This window comes from Strix uralensis, chromosome 33 (genome assembly GCF_047716275.1).
Source record: "Strix uralensis isolate ZFMK-TIS-50842 chromosome 33, bStrUra1, whole genome shotgun sequence".
NCBI lineage: Eukaryota > Metazoa > Chordata > Aves > Strigiformes > Strigidae > Strix > Strix uralensis.
In genome coordinates, this window is record NC_134004.1 from 1719533 (window position 1) to 1736211 (window position 16679).

Consider the following 16679-nt stretch of genomic DNA (forward strand, 5'->3'; position numbering starts at 1 on the left):
AGCTGCACAGCAGCATCCTGCCCCGTGGCACAAGACCACCAGCGCTAATAAAAAGGGCATCGGGGAGGGCTGCAGCCCGGGGCTGCGACCGGGAGGGGGGAGATGCCTGCGCAAAGCCCTGGCGAAGGAAGAAAAGGCTTTTCTTTTTCCTGCAAGGACAAGCCGTCGCTCTGCAGCACGAGGGGCTTCCAGAGTCATCAACGGCCAGACCGGCTGCTCGGTCCCCGGCTTCCCAAAGTGCCCTGACAGGCTGTCACAGCGTGTGCTGAGAACACCAAAGCAGCCATCCCGCTAAAAGCACAACTCCTAATTAATACCTAATCAGCCAGAGGGGATGCAAACATGTTTTCCGGCAAAGAACGAACCACCGGCGTTTCACGTTATTAAAAGTTGAGGCTTTGGCAGAGGCTTACGCGGCACTTTCTTCCCGGAGCCGCAGGATTTGTGCAGAGGTCCAGCGAGTCCTTTGGCATCCAGGCTCTTATTTAGAAAAGGGGAATTTGGAAAGCTGTCCAGACCCATTTCCATTTGACAGACAAGTGTCTGTGTCGGTTCAGCACTGCACACGTGCTTCAAATGCAAAGCAGAGCTGGCATTCTCAGAACTGGCAATGAATCCCAGCCATAGGAATGATAAAGATTTTAACTTACAGGAAATGCTGCTATTAAATAATATTTAAGTCTTAATTATATTTTAAAACAGCCATTTTATAAAAAAAGAAGTTCTATTATAGTGCTTTTGTAGTTAAAGGTCTGTCAACATTTCCATTTTAAACCTTCATTTCTAGGGGGTTTATAATTTGGTCATAAAAATTCATTCTAGGCTGGAACTTGGCATACAGGGGCTCAGCCTAGGAGCAATATTTTTTATTATCCAATTTGGTTTAAATTGGTTTGGCCGTTTTTAAGTTATAGGAGTGTAAAAAATAAACGTTTACTGGTTTCAGATGCCTTCTCAAGCTTATTATTATTCAAAATTAGCTTTCCCCTCCCCACCTCCAAAAATACCTTCAGCAAGAGGTAGGAGATATCATTTCACTCTGCTGACAATACATGAGTTACAATTCAAATTAATTCACTTCTTTTGATGCTAACAACCTAAAGACTTACTATAACCAACCACTACTTTTACGCAGACCCATTACATCCTGTAAACGCTCGGAGATTTGTGTAGCATCTGCCATTTTGTGCTTGATGTACAGGTACTGCAGCTGTAAAGGCCTTAATTGGAAATAAATAATTAACTCTGGAAACCTGCATTCCTGTAAAATAATAGAAGACCTTTAACCAAGATGTTTCTCTGTCGAATTTTATTTCAGCTGTGGCAGCTTCAAATAAAAAGCTGCAGATGTGAAGCAAGCAGGCGTATACAGCTAGGAATTCCTCGCCACAGAGCTTCAGACGTTTCCTTCAATTTAAAAAACAGAAAAGAAACTCTGGTTTATGGCTCAGCTCTTCAAATCACTTGGGTGCAGTAGGGACACAACACATACGTGACTTTGCATGCTAACTACAGACAAGGGGTATCTGTGCCCAAGCATAACAAAAACCTCAGAGAAGGATTTTATTCTCGCTCCATCATTAACATCCACAATTTTTCATTTTAATATTTGGCTGGTAGAGGGGGGCGTCAGCCACAGCTCGACCCCGACGGGAAGCGACCCTTTCGGGCACGTAGGGGAAGTTTTTGTACCACCCGGGTGGGAGCTGCTTCCCCGTGTGATCCAGCCCTTCGCTGCGGTCACCTGGGGGGCCCTGGAGCTGAGACCTGATGTCAATCGTGTCACGTAACCCTGGAAGGGGCAGTTGTGAGTCCCCGCTCTTGGCTTGCCACTCTCACCAGCCCTATCCAGCCTTGGTGATTGGCATCATCCACCCTGCTCCACAGAAGCCATTCGCCTGATTAATAAGGCTCCAATTTCCAAAGACATAACGGCTCCTACCTCATTAAATCAGTGGGTGTTAGGAGCCTGAATTCTTTAGGAAAAAACACCCTGCGCCTGTGTCCAAGTCCAGTCCCACTCAGTTCCCGTGCCAGGACAGTAACAATTTCTACTGGAGGACAGAGTGTCATAACTCTGCTTAATAACCACTTAAATTCCAGTTTGCTCTAACAGCAGGTAGCCAATTGGGCTGAAGTTTCTCAAAAGATTCGATTTTAACTCTCTGAATTTCTTACGCAGTTTGTCTGGCTTCCCTTTATAAGCTTCAGTCTCAAGAGGCAGACCCTCAGGAGGCTGTTAAATCAACACACAAGTATTTCTTTCTGTACATGCTCATACTCAAACCCAACACATTTGAGTCCTGTGCACGCGTGGTCCTGGCCGGGGCTGGCCGCAGGCCCCAGCGAGGCTGAGACATCCCTTTGCGCTTTCTCGGGTGAGTAAAGGTGACTCCTGGCAGCTTCGAGACAGGGAATATTTTCTTACCTTTTTGCTTCAGCCCATAACTGGCAAGTGAGGAGGACGGTAACAAAGCAAACCTTTGCAAAAGAAAGATGCTTTGTTGTAAAACAAACGGGCCCAGGCACTTTCTTCCTCTCACCTCTGGGCTGCTCTGCGTGCCCACCTACTTGCTTCACTGTATTATTTTGTCTCTTTTAATCACAACAGCTCATCTTGGAACAATCTGGGGATTGGAACTGGGGGGTTTAGTGTGGAGAAGAGGAGGCTGAGGGGAGACCTCCTGGCCCTCTGCAACTCCCTGAAAGGAGGGTGCAGAGAGGGGGGAGGAGTCTCTTGAGCCAAGGAGCCAGCGGCAGGCCAAGAGGGAATGGCCTCAAGCTGCGCCAGGGCAGGGTCAGACTGGCTCTTAGGAAGGATTTCTTTGCAGAAGGGGCTGTTGGGCGTTGGAATGGGCTGCCCAGGGCAGGGGGGGAGTCCCCATCCCTGGAGGGGTTGAAGAGTCGGGTTGAGCCAGCGCTGAGGGATCTGGTGGAGTTGGGAACGGTCAGGGGGAGGTTCATGGTGGGGCTGGAGGAGCTTCAAGGGCTTTTCCAGACAACATGATTCTGGGATTCTGTGAATCTGCTGCCACTGAGGACGTTCAGCCACTGACAGACCTCAGGGACTGACAGACAGAGACAGGGACAAGGCTCATTCCTCCTACTGGTGGAACTGGTCCCTACCTTCAACTGGGATGAAGATACCGGTACAAATCGCAGCTCAGGCTGCCGACAGCGATAACTCCCCGGCTGGAAATCCCACGGCAAACCTCCAAGCAGCCAAGGCACTGTGCACGTCCTGGGCCACTTCAAAGTTTGAACCGCGACGAGGAGAGCTCGCTGCTTCTTGGAAAGAGAAGAGGGCCATTTTTTCCTCTCTACACCAGGACTCGTATAAAAGGAATAATCTATATTCGTTTGGATTATACAAGCTACAAAACACACCTTAGCTTCAGTTCCACATTTAACCAATCGCAGAAGCCATTTGTTGCCTCGTATATTACAAAGCAATAGAGATTTAAGGGATAATGGTCATGGCGGCAGAGTATACAAAGCAATAAACTGCTTTTGAGGTTGGTTAAATGCCAAGTGATGCTGAGGCCTCAATGCCATAAACATTATTTCTATTATATGACAAGATAAGAGGATACAATAAACCACAAAGAAGAAAAATCATTTTCTGGCCTCATGAAAGTTCTGGGCTTCGCGTTTCTTGGACACTGCACGAGCATCACCTCAGTGGCATGGGTTTAAGGGGAATAAATTGTTAAATTAAGGGTGGGTTTAAAAAGCAAACGATTGTTTGAGGAAATGGCCTGTGTAACTGTAGCGCTGGAATTAGGACCTGAGTGATGATTTGTGTCACTTATAAAAAGTGAAATGGCATGGAGTGGGGAGGCAGGGGCTAGGGAAAGTCTTGGTCCCAGTAGAATATATTCAATATTATGGCACCTCCATTAGTTTGGGCAACAGGAGTGGACAAAACAGTTTTATTAATAAAGATGTTCCTCCGTTATGACACTTCATAAAGCCTCAAGCACCCAGCGCTCCCAACGCCTTGAGGAGAGGAGCAGAGGAGGCACGACCGTCGGAGAGGCACGTCTATCACCCATCTATCATAGATTAGCAATTAGCAATTTGTATCTACCAACCTACATTGCACGCCACCACCTCGCCTGCCCGAACCAGCCCCCAGGCACCCCGAGAAGGGTTGAACATGGTTTTATAAGGGAGGATCTGGAGCCAGACACTGAGCGACTTCCCTCTGCCACCACTGGCTCTTGGTAACGAAGCAGCGCCGGAGCGTCGGAAGCCCCTGCCTTCCTTCCAGACCTTTGCTCTAGATGCCTTAGGACAGCCAAAGTTTTAATTACCTTGCGCTAATGAGTCAGAGCTGTCTCATTATGCAGACTTAGTTAATACCTTTCAACTTTAATGGCAACGCTGAAGTTTACAGCTAACACTTGGTTGCGCTAAGGCTGCCTTTCATCACTCAGTATGTTTTAAATGGGATTAGAAGATTTTAATAACGATTAGCAGCGCACACCACCCCCAGATTAGTTTCACTTAACAGATTCAACGAAAGCCTTACTTGAGGCATCGCTCTACATCTTCCGCAGACATGTCGGAGGCAGGGGCCTGCCTCCACCTCCCTCCTCGCCTTCAGACAGCGGCGTGGGGGGGGCCACGTCCCCGCTGGAGAACAGCTCTTCTCCCTCCACGCAGAGAGGGCCAGGGGGAAGGGGGTCAGGGAAAAATGTGTCACCTGTCCCCTTAGAGAAGAGACCAGATAAATGACCTTGAGAAGAATCTTTTTTAAAAGCAGTATATGCGGCACATTTAGAAGTCAGCTGTGTCACAGCAGACTCACTGTTGGGAAGCGATCGCGTACAGAATCCAAAAATAACAACCATTAAAGACCTAGCAACCAAAACATGTTTACATACCCACTGAAAGCCCACTAGCTGTGATGCTGGGGGGGTACAGCAACGTCTGCTCATCTATTTTCGGTGGCTGTTCCCTCTTCCCCCTCCTCACTTCCCTGAAAAGTTAGCTTTACAGCCTTTTTCTACATAGAAACAGTGAAGGAAGAGGAGGAAAAAAGGGCACACAGCATAAAAGATGGGGCTGGTACCAGCTCCAGTGGGAAAGCAGCAGCTAATCGTTCAAAGAAATTACACCGGGAAGCAAATTTTTATTTTTCCTTTAAACTAAAGGCGGAAAATCACCACTGGCTTCACAGTAATTGTCTCCAGTCTCCTGTTCAAATTAGTTCGGCTCTGCTCTCCCTTCTCCTTCTCCCGTGACCTCCCATGCTGCTGCACGGCTCAGCGCAGCGTTTGCAAGAGGCAGATCACTAATTTTAGCAAGCGGAAGAGGACGGGGTGATTTGTCCCCGTGCCCGCCGTCCCAGCTGACAGTGAAATCCAGAAGCCCATCCCAATTTACTCAGGACCAAAGCAGCCCGTTCCCATGGGAGTGGCCCACCAAAACCAGAGCGCACCCCTCAAATAGGGGAATACCCAAAAGAGCAGGAATCTGCGGGGATTAAAAACACGCCAATGGATTGGGCACGGGATCAAAGGTTGAGAAATGAGAGAAAGGAACGGAGACGCTGGAGCCACTGTGGTGAAAGGACACAGCGAGCCAGGCGTTATCCCAACAACGTTGACCCCGATAAGCAAAGAAGCTCAACAGCCACCATTCAAATTAAGCAAAATGCACCCGAAGGTCTTGAAGAAATCAGAAAAAAAAAGGCTGAATCCTACAAGGAAGTCTCCCTTCCCAGTGCCAGCCAGAGTCTGGCTTGGTTTTGAGCTGGGAAGAAGCTTCCCGTGCTGTAAGCAATGACACAGCACCACTTGGGTGTGCATTTGTGTGTCTGGGTGAAAAAAATCAGGTTACCTTCCAGAAAGCTCAAAATTCTGGATCATCCAGACTCTGACGGGAGCCGCAGGCACTCAGCACCTGGGGAAGGTCGGGATGTTTCTGCAGAAGATCACACGGAGCGCACTGCCCCTTTTTGTCCCCTACGTTTGCAGAAAAAGGTCTGGATCGTTTAGGACTAAGGGAATGAACTGAGGTAGGTGCAGACCCCTCGGACCTTTACGAAGGCTTCGCTTTAACGTGAGTCCACGCGAAGAAGCCACTTCTGACGGGGTGATCCACGGTGGCTTGTCAAGGGTCAGGGTTTAGTGCCAAAAGGCAGCACAAGCTGCTGGGGAAACAATGCAGCATGTGCTTCAGAGGTCGAGCCCCACAGACAGCTGCTGGCCACCATCAGCTCCCAACTTCAAATTCAGATTTATTTTTAATAGTCAAAGCTACACATTGCGCTACCCTGTCCAGCTCATTGCAACGAGCCAATATTTACTCCACTTGCCCCAGAAAGCACAGCTCACCAAACATTCATTTTAGCTGATGATCCTTCCACGACGGTCTGTACGGCTCTCGGGTACCACGGCGCTTCTACAGCGGTACCTGCTGCGTGTTAGCGGCGAGCAGGATTTGTAAAGGCTCTTAAAAACCTTCAACGTGAAGCTGATGTACAGAATAGAGGGCAAAAAAAAAATGCTTGTACGACACTAGGACTTACAGGGAGAGGTTCGGGGCTCCGAAGGACTGTTAAGGGATGACTTGATCGGTCAGCAAACACCTACAGGCATCAGAAATTTGATAGGAAGGATCTTCTGTCTAACAAACAAAAATTAGCAAGATCCACAGCCTGGAAGCTGCAGCTGAACAGGTTTAGACTGGAAATAAGGCATAATTTTTCCTTACCAGTGAGAGCAATTAACTATTAGAACAACTTAACCAAGGGCTGTGGTGGATTTTCCATCACTGGAAATATTTTAAATCAAGCTTGGATCATCACTATTTAATACATGCTCTGGTTTGAACAGGTATTGAAGGACGTTCTAGGAAACTGTGCACGAGGTCAGGTTAGATCACAATGAATCATACCGGTATGAATTACCCGGATTCTAACATTTCAATATTAACATGAAGAATTGTCAGAATTACCCATAAGCAGCAGTCTGGAACAGCCAAAGGAGGAAGCAACCACCTTTATATGTCATTTGTGGGAGATTGTGGGAGATTAAATTTAAATACATTGTTGTTTGCCTTAATTGCTTGTTTGAATCCGATTTTAAGGTTGTATGATTGAAGTCCTCACATCATTAAGTGCTCAAATACAGCTAATACATTTTATAAATGACTTGCACAATTTCACAGGCAAAGAAGTTCAAGATAAAAAGCAGCCTACAGGAAAAAAAAAAAAAAAAAAAAAAAAGAAAAAAGAGGAAGATCACCTGCAAGTGGATAGAAAATGCTTCAGATGAGACTAGAATGACCAAAAAGCTGAGAAGCCCTAACTGTGTATTTTTAAAGAGACCCAGTCCCCAAGAGTTACCAGATGAGATTTTTGACCCATTTCTGGGCTATAAAAATAAATGCGTCACAGAATTCACAGGCAGTCTCCGAGGATGTGCCCTGGGGATGCAGAATTAGCTTTAATTTCAATTGAGAGACCCACAAGAGGCATTGAGATTTTAAATACACTGAAGAACTGGGCGGGGGGGACGGGGACAGGGGCAGTACCCTGGGACCGGTTACAGCTCCCAAACGCGTCACAGCCAGAATAGTTTGGCAACCCGACATCCAACGGTTGCAGCCAGGAAAACAAAGTGTGTGCACATCACTTAATATCTAATTAAAAGCCACAATTCCCCCCTCTGCTTTTCGCTACAAAAGGCATCTTAGCATTTTGAGGTTCAAACACTTCAGAACAGACAAACCCAGCTCTCCCTGGCTCTGCTCTTCTACTTCCACAGAACCCCCAGTTTCTAACAGCTCCCGCTAAAACAGCCCCAGCAATAATTGCACAATCCCCCTGTTCCTCCCATTAACGTGCCCCGGGAGCCGCCAAGACGCTGCGTCACCGAGCGCCAGCCCGACCCTAAGCTCGGCTTTGGGAAAGCACCAACTTGAGTGCAAAACCAAGCAAAACGCAACGGAACTTGCGCTCGCCTGCAGGAAAGGTCGCGTGACTGGAAAGGAGATGGGACTCGTTCAAAGCCGCAATCGTTTGCCCTAAGAAAGCGAGCACAAGTTTTGCAAGGCCACAGCCAGCTCTAGCGTGCTGTCCATGGAGGAAAAAGTCACAATGGGTCTTTTTTTTTTTTTTTTTTTGCCAGCCCAGAATAGACTGTGGCAGTTTGGGGTTCACGTAACACAAACCATCAACTGTCACATTCTCAGCTGCTTTACAGAATACGCTATAGCAGCTAACTCATCCCCACAGAGAAGGAATATCTGTCCTTTGGTTAAATAGCCTTGAAAGAAGATGAGCAATGTTATCAGAAAACATTAACGGGAGATCAGCATGTTTTCTCTGGGCTGTGTGGGTCTCATGGAAAACACCAGCAGAATAACAATACGCCACAAAGCAAGGCAAATTTCATTACTTTGGAGTGCCTGCACTTGCTCATAACCTGAATTTACACACTGCAAATCCTCTGATCTGATTACCTCCAGTGATCACGTAAAACACCGGCTTTAAACTCTTTGCCTCAGTGATAAAACAGCCACTTTGATTCACAACGACACATTCACAATAAAGTATACTGTAAACGTACCTGTCCACAGCCGGGGGCATTGCACACAAACGGCCTGTCGTCTCCCATATTTCATGCAGCTGAGCTAAGCTGAGGAGAGAGGAGAGAAGAGGAAATTGTTAAATAAGCTAAAAAAATTAAAAATATCAAGAGCAGAAGCTGCCCTTTGCAGGGCTGTAATTAATCAACGCTGCGCTCGCAGGGTAGGAGGATCTTTTTCTGCCCTAGACACAATCAGGGAAGAGAAATTAATCCAACCCAAGTTTAAATAAGACTTCAGAGGGCCCAGTCGATTTTTCACATATGAAGAGAAAGCGCCGCGTCGCAGCCAGAAGGGCTCGTGGGGAACCGCGACAGCGAGACAGTGCGGGCCAAGGGGTAGGAAAGGAGCAGGAGTTTTCCACGCCTGGGCTCCCACCAAGGGCCACCACCAATTCTCCAGAGGGTCAAGGGACCTTCTGCATCTCAGTGTCAGCACCTGCAAGACTGGGACAAGGCTCATCTCTTGCAAAGGGCCACCCAGCGCAGCAAAGACCCGCGAAACACCCCCCAGACGGAGGGTGGCGAGGAAGGGCACAGCCTGCCTCATCCTCCCTTAGTATTTACAGTAGAAAGCACAGACACGCAAGCAAAAGACAGTGGCAATCTACAGGAAAAAAAAAAAAAAAAAAAGTGCAAGCAAGAAGCGATCAAATAAATCCAAGTCCTCTCTATGTACAAGTTATATTTTCAATGGGAGAGAACTAAAATTTGTCATTTAATTAATTAAGGGATTATAGGAGTGGTGCTCCGTTTTACAAGGCAATAATCTGGCTCCCTAGTGGGTAAACTACAAGGCTGATGGCAGGGGTAGTTTATCACAGATTATAGCCAAGGATAACAAAACACTCAGTCCTATTATGCTACAAGTGAAGCTATTCTTATTAATAAAAAATAAGAGTAAATAAAGTAACCCCCACCACCTCAAATTCAAGAAATAATGGTTCCCTCCACCCACTGATATTTTTATAGCAGGATTTTAAAAAGCTATAATAAAGCAAATGCTATCTCTTCAGGGGGTTTACTGTGCGAACATGTTCTGGCTGTTCACGTTGCTTCCAGCATCTCTTCCTCCAAGTTCAGCACTTGGCTTCAGCGACGCATGTCAGCCTGCTCCAGCCAAGAGCAGAAACGAAACCAGAACGCGGCCAAAACGCCTTCACGAAGACACAGGCTCTTTTAGTTAGCTTTTTGCATTTCTAACCATTAATACACGCACGCACACACGCGCCGAGCAGCAGCGAGAGGGTGGGGAGACTTGTTATTTTTAGGAGCTATATGAGAAAGGGCGCCGAGAATGCGACTTAGCAGCAGTGGGTGAACGCGTGTGCTACAGAAAACAGTCCCTTTTGCTTTTATTGAAAAGGCACGGAAATCAATTGTTGCTTAATATGAAAAAAAGATTATTTTTCTATTACCATGTGCTAGGGCAGTGTGCAGCTAAAATGGGCGGCTACAAGAAGTGGAATTCCCCTCCCCGAGCGCCGGCTCAGCCACAGCACACAATGGCCACAACCAAAAGCTACGAGCAAGCAGCTGCCAGTTCTTCTCCCACAAAAAGGGGAGAGACGTCCACAACACTAAACTGTGTTTGGATTTATTGAGCAAAACTCCAGGGCCTACGCAAATATGAACTCACAAAGGACAACTAGCCCTCTCACAAATGGAAGGGGCGAGCGGCCAAAACGCTCCCTAGCACAGGACAAGCGTAATAATAAAGGCAATAAAGACGGCCAGGAACAACCACCCACCACAGCAGCCCCCCCAGAAAAGCCCCCAGAAGTGACATGGGGCTTGTGGAACTGGAGGGTGCTGTGGCAGGAGACAGCAGAGCTCTGAATCTTCACCGGGAAGATTAAAACCCTGGCCAAGGCTTGAGGTGACCCGGGTGCAAGATGAGGCTGAACGAGGACACGAGAAGAGGATCAGACTCTTTGTACCATCCTCCTGCGCTTCTACCAAACCTCCAAACTGGGAACCCGAGAAACCAAAATACTGACCCGCTGCTCTCACGTGCTAAACAAACGGGGATGTCACCTCCATCCACAACCACCCGATCCTCCTCCAAGAGGAATCTCCTTCAGGCCCTGACTTACACGCATCTGCTGCGTCCTGTAGCCATCCAGCGGACAGACCGGCCGCTGCCACAACCTGCTCTGAAGGCACAGAGAAGCCCAGGCTTCCTCAGGAAGTTTTAACACGCAAAAGCTGTCTCTAGCAAGGAGGGATGAAGAGGTCAAACCTTCTCGTAACACCAAACCACTGCTCAGATCAACTCCCTGACGCTGCAAGGAAGGGAAGCACAAAACCGATTCAACGCTTTTTATTACCTGCACTTGAGGTCCAAAACCGTGACACCTAAACCTTCCGGTTAGCTGCACAAAAAGCTACAACTCTGAGTCAAGAGACAGGGCTTAGGCCTTCATCACCCACCCCTAGCAGAGGCAGCCCAATTACTACTCTCTCTGTAAGAAAATATATAAGAGAAATCAGACCAGACACAAAGGACACATCAACTTAACGACTACTGCAGTTATTTTACCATCACCTTTGCAGTGTGGCAGCTGGTAAGATTTTGATATTGGGATAAAGACCGAAAAAAAGTCAACAATTGCTGTCTTGGGCAACCCAGGCCTTATTTTTAGCCCTCCCAACAGTCTTACTTTGTGCCTGTCCTCCTCACCCATGAGACAAGGATCCGTCCCACAGCTCTCTGCACCCCAAGGCTCCCAGGACCTGCACTCAAGTGTCTGCCAAGCTGAAGGCAGAAGCAAGAGGCACTAGTTCCAGATTTCTTAATCCCTATTTAGTCGATGATTTGTGCAGGCTTTGACAAATTGGTTACCCACCTACAAAGCGAGGGGCACAGCTCTTGTGGGGGCTCACGGGTTGGTGTTTGAACAGCACTTTGATGGTGTGAAGAGCACCAGGAACGACCATACCCACACCCAGCCAGCAAAGCACGCGGCCATGCGAGAGCCTGGAAGCTCCTCCCAGAGCCCTCCCAGCCAGGTGTGCTGGTGAACTGGTCTACAAAGGCAGCCTGGGGCTTCAGTTTTTACCGTTTGTTCTCAAACTAATCACAAAACCCAGAAGTCCTCTGCCAGTCCAGCACCAAATTCAACAACTGACAAGTGATTAAGCAGCTCCAAGTTAAGAGCTGCGCTACCGAGACGGCAGCAAAGTCACCAAACTTTAAAGGACAGTTGTAATGCCCCTCGCTGTCAAAGTCAGGCTGGTGCTGGAAGGGTTTGAAGACTGTTTAAATCACCCTCCTACGTTTAAACTCGGTTGCGGGGGATGAGGTTGGGGATGTGTTTATTCCATCAACAAACAAGTCTTATTGTTACACATGCGGCATAATTATTACGGAGGGAGACTGCTGTATTTCACAGGGCAGCCAACCCTATGCTTTTTTAATTAACACAGGTCAGAGATCCGTCCTTACTGCTGTCACTTAAGCAGCCTGCTGCCTTCACCAGTATGAAGAACTTCAGGGTCTCGCTCCCTCGTATTTATGCTCCCGATGCATATAAAAGCTATTTGAGAAATTAAAGAAATGGATCAGCTGTCACTCCTGGGGCTTTGATAACAGTAACTGAAATGGAGAGCAGGAAAACAAAACAAAAACCCACTGGCATTTCAGGCTGCCTGCCAGCTACTTCTGATAGCATAACAAGCAGCTCTATTAAAAAAATCAGGACCAACACACTGCAAAAACCTCAGTTTACTTGATCTTGCAAAGTGTCAGGAGGATTCACTCATTCTTTAAAGAAAGATTTAGCTGCTCGTTCACTACAGAATATGACTGGTATGTACATACATGTGCTCAGATTTATATCACATTTAGTCAGGATAAATTGCTTCAATAAATTCTATTCTTAAGAACAGGCAGAATAAGCAGATGATTGGATACTGGGAACACAGTCTCATTCCTCTTCCTGCAGCCGTGGGACAGTATTTCACTGTTTTGATGATTTTTAGCATGTTGGAAACAGCAAGGGGAAGTGAAGAAATGCAGACAGATTACTGAAGCGTGCTTCAAAGTTCTGTCAGCACAGACCTGACAAGCAGCTGCCGTCTCATGGAAAACCAAAAAGACATTTTCAACCAAAATAGGCCACGCTCCCCAAATCTCTATGTGCTTTTCTCTCTCTCCTGCCTTATTAACTCATGCAAATAACCTATAGGGTGTCTGTAAAATGAAGTAAAACCCAAAGCCACGCTTCACAGCAGTCTCGAGCGTGTGTTGTGCTGATAATCAGGCACCCCTTGGAGTTTGCACAGGGTACTTAAGAGTACAAATTTCCCGAAGACTGGCTTGTCTAGAGCAGCGCTCTCAACGGGAGCAGCTCCTCCGGAGCACGCACAGCATGCAGAAAAACGGAATAAACATGAGCTTCGCATCCAAGAGTGCATCTGCTCCGTCGTGGATCTCATTCCCACCTTCAACGGCAACTTTAACTCCTCACCAAAGCAACGGCAGCGTGGCAGGGGGGTGTTTGCGAGGCCAGACAAGTGTAGCCAGGACAACGGCCTCACTTCACCGTTTCTCCAGCGCCGCTTATCCAAGGGTGTCAGCGCTGGCAGAGCAATGACGACTTTTTCCTGAAGTTAATCTCGTTCTTGATTTGTTGGGGACGGCGCCTCTTCCTACTTCTGGCATGGAGATAAATGAGAAATATTCTGTGGAGCGGTTCAATGCACACCAGGATGCCGGGCTGGCAGCGAGCTGACACGGGAGGCGCGTGGTGCGATAGCAGCCGAGAGACGAGGGGCTCTTCTGCAAACGACGCGAGGCAGAGCCCCGGAGCAACGTTCACCCAAGTCCTACTCCCGGCTCCGTCACTGCCCTGTGCTGTCATCTCGGGAAACCCACTGACAATTGCTTTGCAGCTGGAGAAAACCAACCCTCTAGAGATTAAATGCACACCCACGTAGGCTCCACTGATTCCACTGCTGCAAGAATGGCATTTGTAGGGTATGAAGGTATTTAAAGTTTTGACTCCTCAAGGAACTCGTGCGCAAAGCCTTTTGTTAATTCAAGTCCTTAGCTGGGAGGGATCACATGCATTTTTAAAGGAAAAAGTAATCAAGTCACAGCTGATGCATAATAAAGTTAAGTATTTTGCTGTGTGCGCTATGAGGCAGCACGTTTTAAATGTCCATTAACAGAGCATTTGGGGCAGCCTGAGGCTTTACTGATAGCAGAGGGCCTCTATTAAGTTCAGAAGAACTACAAGACATTGTTTTGGAGATGATTATTGGTGTGATGAAGAAAGAATTGGAGACAATCTACTTTACTTTGAGGCTTTGGAAAATCTGAGTCAAGCGTGTGAACACGGTGGTGCAGACGCCACATCAATTTTGTGTGCAATACACCAAGCACGCTGCTGATTGCTTAATAAATAATTCAGTCAGCAGACCCACCTGAAACTTGCTGGAAGAATTCCCTTGTGAAGAGTCAAGAGAATTAAAAAGGAAAACCCTCCAACAAATCAAAATATCAAATTAGCACCGGCCGAACTCAAATCATACAAAATCCCCTTAGAACCATGGAGGCTCATAAATGAAAAAAAATCTATCACAGGCTGAACCTGGGCACCAGAGTTTGCTCTCAGCTATGAAGAAGGTGGCAATCCAGGGGAGGTTTAGACGGGACATTAGGAAAAAATGTTTCACCGAAAGAGTGGTCAGAGAGTGGAATAGGCTGCCCAGGGAGGGGGTGGAGTCCCCACCCCTGGGGGGGTTTAAGGGCCGTTTGGATGAGCTGTGGGGGGATGTGGGGTAGGGGAGAACTTTGTAGAGTCAGGCCAAGGGTTGGACTCGATGATCCCGAGGGGCTTTTCCAACCTGAACGATTCTGTGATTCTGTGATAATTCGCCCCCATAACGGACGTTAGGAGACCCACAGGCTTTGATACAGCTGCACTGAAGAGGAGACTACTTACCCCTTTGGAACTGTCCCGTCCTCTCAAAGTTTCAGCCTAACAGAAGAAGGTCATCTCCACGTTTCAGAATATACACCTATTACCTTAGATCAAACATATTTAGCACTGTGTTTTAACTAACCTGTTTGCAATGCCTGGTGTAGACAGGATCAACTGTAATCCAAGGTAGCCGTGAGGATCCCTAATCTAGGCAAGCCCCTGCAAAGGGAAGGCAGACAGATGGAAGTGAAGAGTTTTGCCCGCGGCACCCGTGATCACACGCCGCGACGTTCGCTGTGCCTCCTTCTACGCAACGGCAAGAGAAGAGAAGGGTCTTCCCAAGGAGCCGTGTAAGGTCACAGCTGGACAAGCCTTTGCCGGTTTTGTGATGACAAAGCATACTGTAATTTGGAGGAGATTCACAAACCTCCCCACTACCACCGTTTTAGGGATGTAAAGCTCCACATACGTTTCCAATGGGTGCTTGGGGAAGTTGCTTCGCTATTATTCTTCCTTATGACTTCTCCCAGAAGTCCACCAGGAAACAAGGAATTGATGGGATGGGAAGCAGGAAGCGGGTCCAGACTAGGACCTTCTACTTGAGAGTGTTTTTAGTAGACAGGTCATTTCCCCCAGCCCAGGCCCTCCCTCTCTTGCACAAAATTCTCCCCAGTCTACTAGACAAGTTCTGCCTTTTCCCACCATTACTGCTGAATTTCTCAATCATCCTTTTTCCCCACCAACATCCACGCACGCACACACCTTACTCATCCCAATCCCTTTCTGCCGCCCTGGATAAGGGCGGCAGCTGGCAGGTACATTCCACACTAACAAAAGGTATAATTTTAAACTTGGCAATGAACCATAATCTAGGTGTGAAGTTCTAGAGAGGTTAAAAGCGATGCCCATGTTTGTCTATAGACAGGATGATGTTGTCATCATTAAAATTAAAATATTTATTTTACCCATCTAAACAGGCTCTTGGTACTTGCAAGAGCTGAAGGGGAAAAGGCTGAAGTATCCAACAAAAGCCAAAACCTCCCCTTCCCGTCCCAGTGAACTGAGCTGCCCAGCAAAGCCTCTATTTCTGACAAAGAACTTCACTGGGACACTGGGCTGGGGATAAGCCAGTTTTGCTCACCTCAATAATCAAAATCTCCACTTATTTAAAAGTTTAATTCTTCCTGCAGATATTAAAGTCAGCCCATATGCTACTTTCCCCCTGGTACACCAGTCCATAAACTGAAGTGGTCCCAAAGCATGTTAACTAGCCCATTAAGAAAAAAACTGAGCCCGTTATCCTAGTCTAGACAGACACCTAGGGGTAATATTTTAACTCCCTTAAAAGGAATTAGACATATTACATGCATCAACAACAGCAATGAAAGACCAGCCTTCCTGAAAAGGATTTCCCCCAGGACATGTGTTGGCACCTCATGGAACCCATCCGAAAAACTAGAATTAGGAAACAGTTTAGGAAGACACACGAGAAGCAGGATACACGTTTTCAAAAGCACATTTGGCATTTATGGACCCTCTCATCCAAGATGCTCTATATCCTTTCAAAGGCACTATTTTAGCTTCACAGAGAAGAGTTTTCGAGGTGCGCCTGGAGCCACAGGACAAGTCATGGCAGCGTGAGCCTGATGCCACAGAAAGGGCCACAGTCAGACTCTTAATTGCCTTTAGTCTCGTTAGCCATAGCCACACTTTCACAAGCGCACGTTACCACAAATATCCCCCACCCGGGTGGTAAGAAACTCGATTGCCCTCATACGTATCAGGATCCAGGTAGGAGCAATGTGGGGTTTTGTGTTCATGAAGCTTTTCCAGACCTGTTCCAACTGAATTACTGACAAGTAGCTGAGGTCTGGAAGCAGTCTTAAGCCAAGATTTGTAAATCTGAGTCATGCCTCTTCTGGTTTGTGAAAGTCATGAGCAACTGGCCCCTCATCCCCTCCGAGGACGTTGATGGGTCTCTTGTGTTACCCTCCAACAGTGGCCCTACACCTCCTGCGCCCAACACCAGGACCCTCACAGCTCCCACCAACTGGAAAACACTTTTTTTTTTCCCCTGGATCACCTCGAATCCCCATCAAAAAACCCGTTTCCTGAAACCTCAGTGTTAAGATGGAAGAAACTCCCAGGT

General features: G+C 47.4%; 1 protein-coding gene across 6 annotated transcripts in view; it reads right to left on the reverse strand.

The window, feature by feature from the left end:
• Positions 1-16679, reverse strand: part of LOC141936558 (cyclic AMP-dependent transcription factor ATF-7) — a 66673-nt gene that overhangs the window by 36305 nt on the left and 13689 nt on the right. For 2 of the 6 annotated variants that reach the window (XM_074853618.1, XM_074853620.1), the window contains one exon: positions 8583-8651. In XM_074853618.1, the coding sequence (XP_074709719.1) occupies positions 8583-8630 (48 nt within the window). In that variant the 5' untranslated portion in view covers positions 8631-8651. Of the gene's footprint in view, positions 1-3126; positions 3289-4534; positions 4769-8582; positions 8652-14672; positions 14750-16679 lie in introns of those variants that run through there. The other 4 variants (XM_074853617.1, XM_074853616.1, XM_074853615.1 and 1 more) reach the window with 4 other exon arrangements.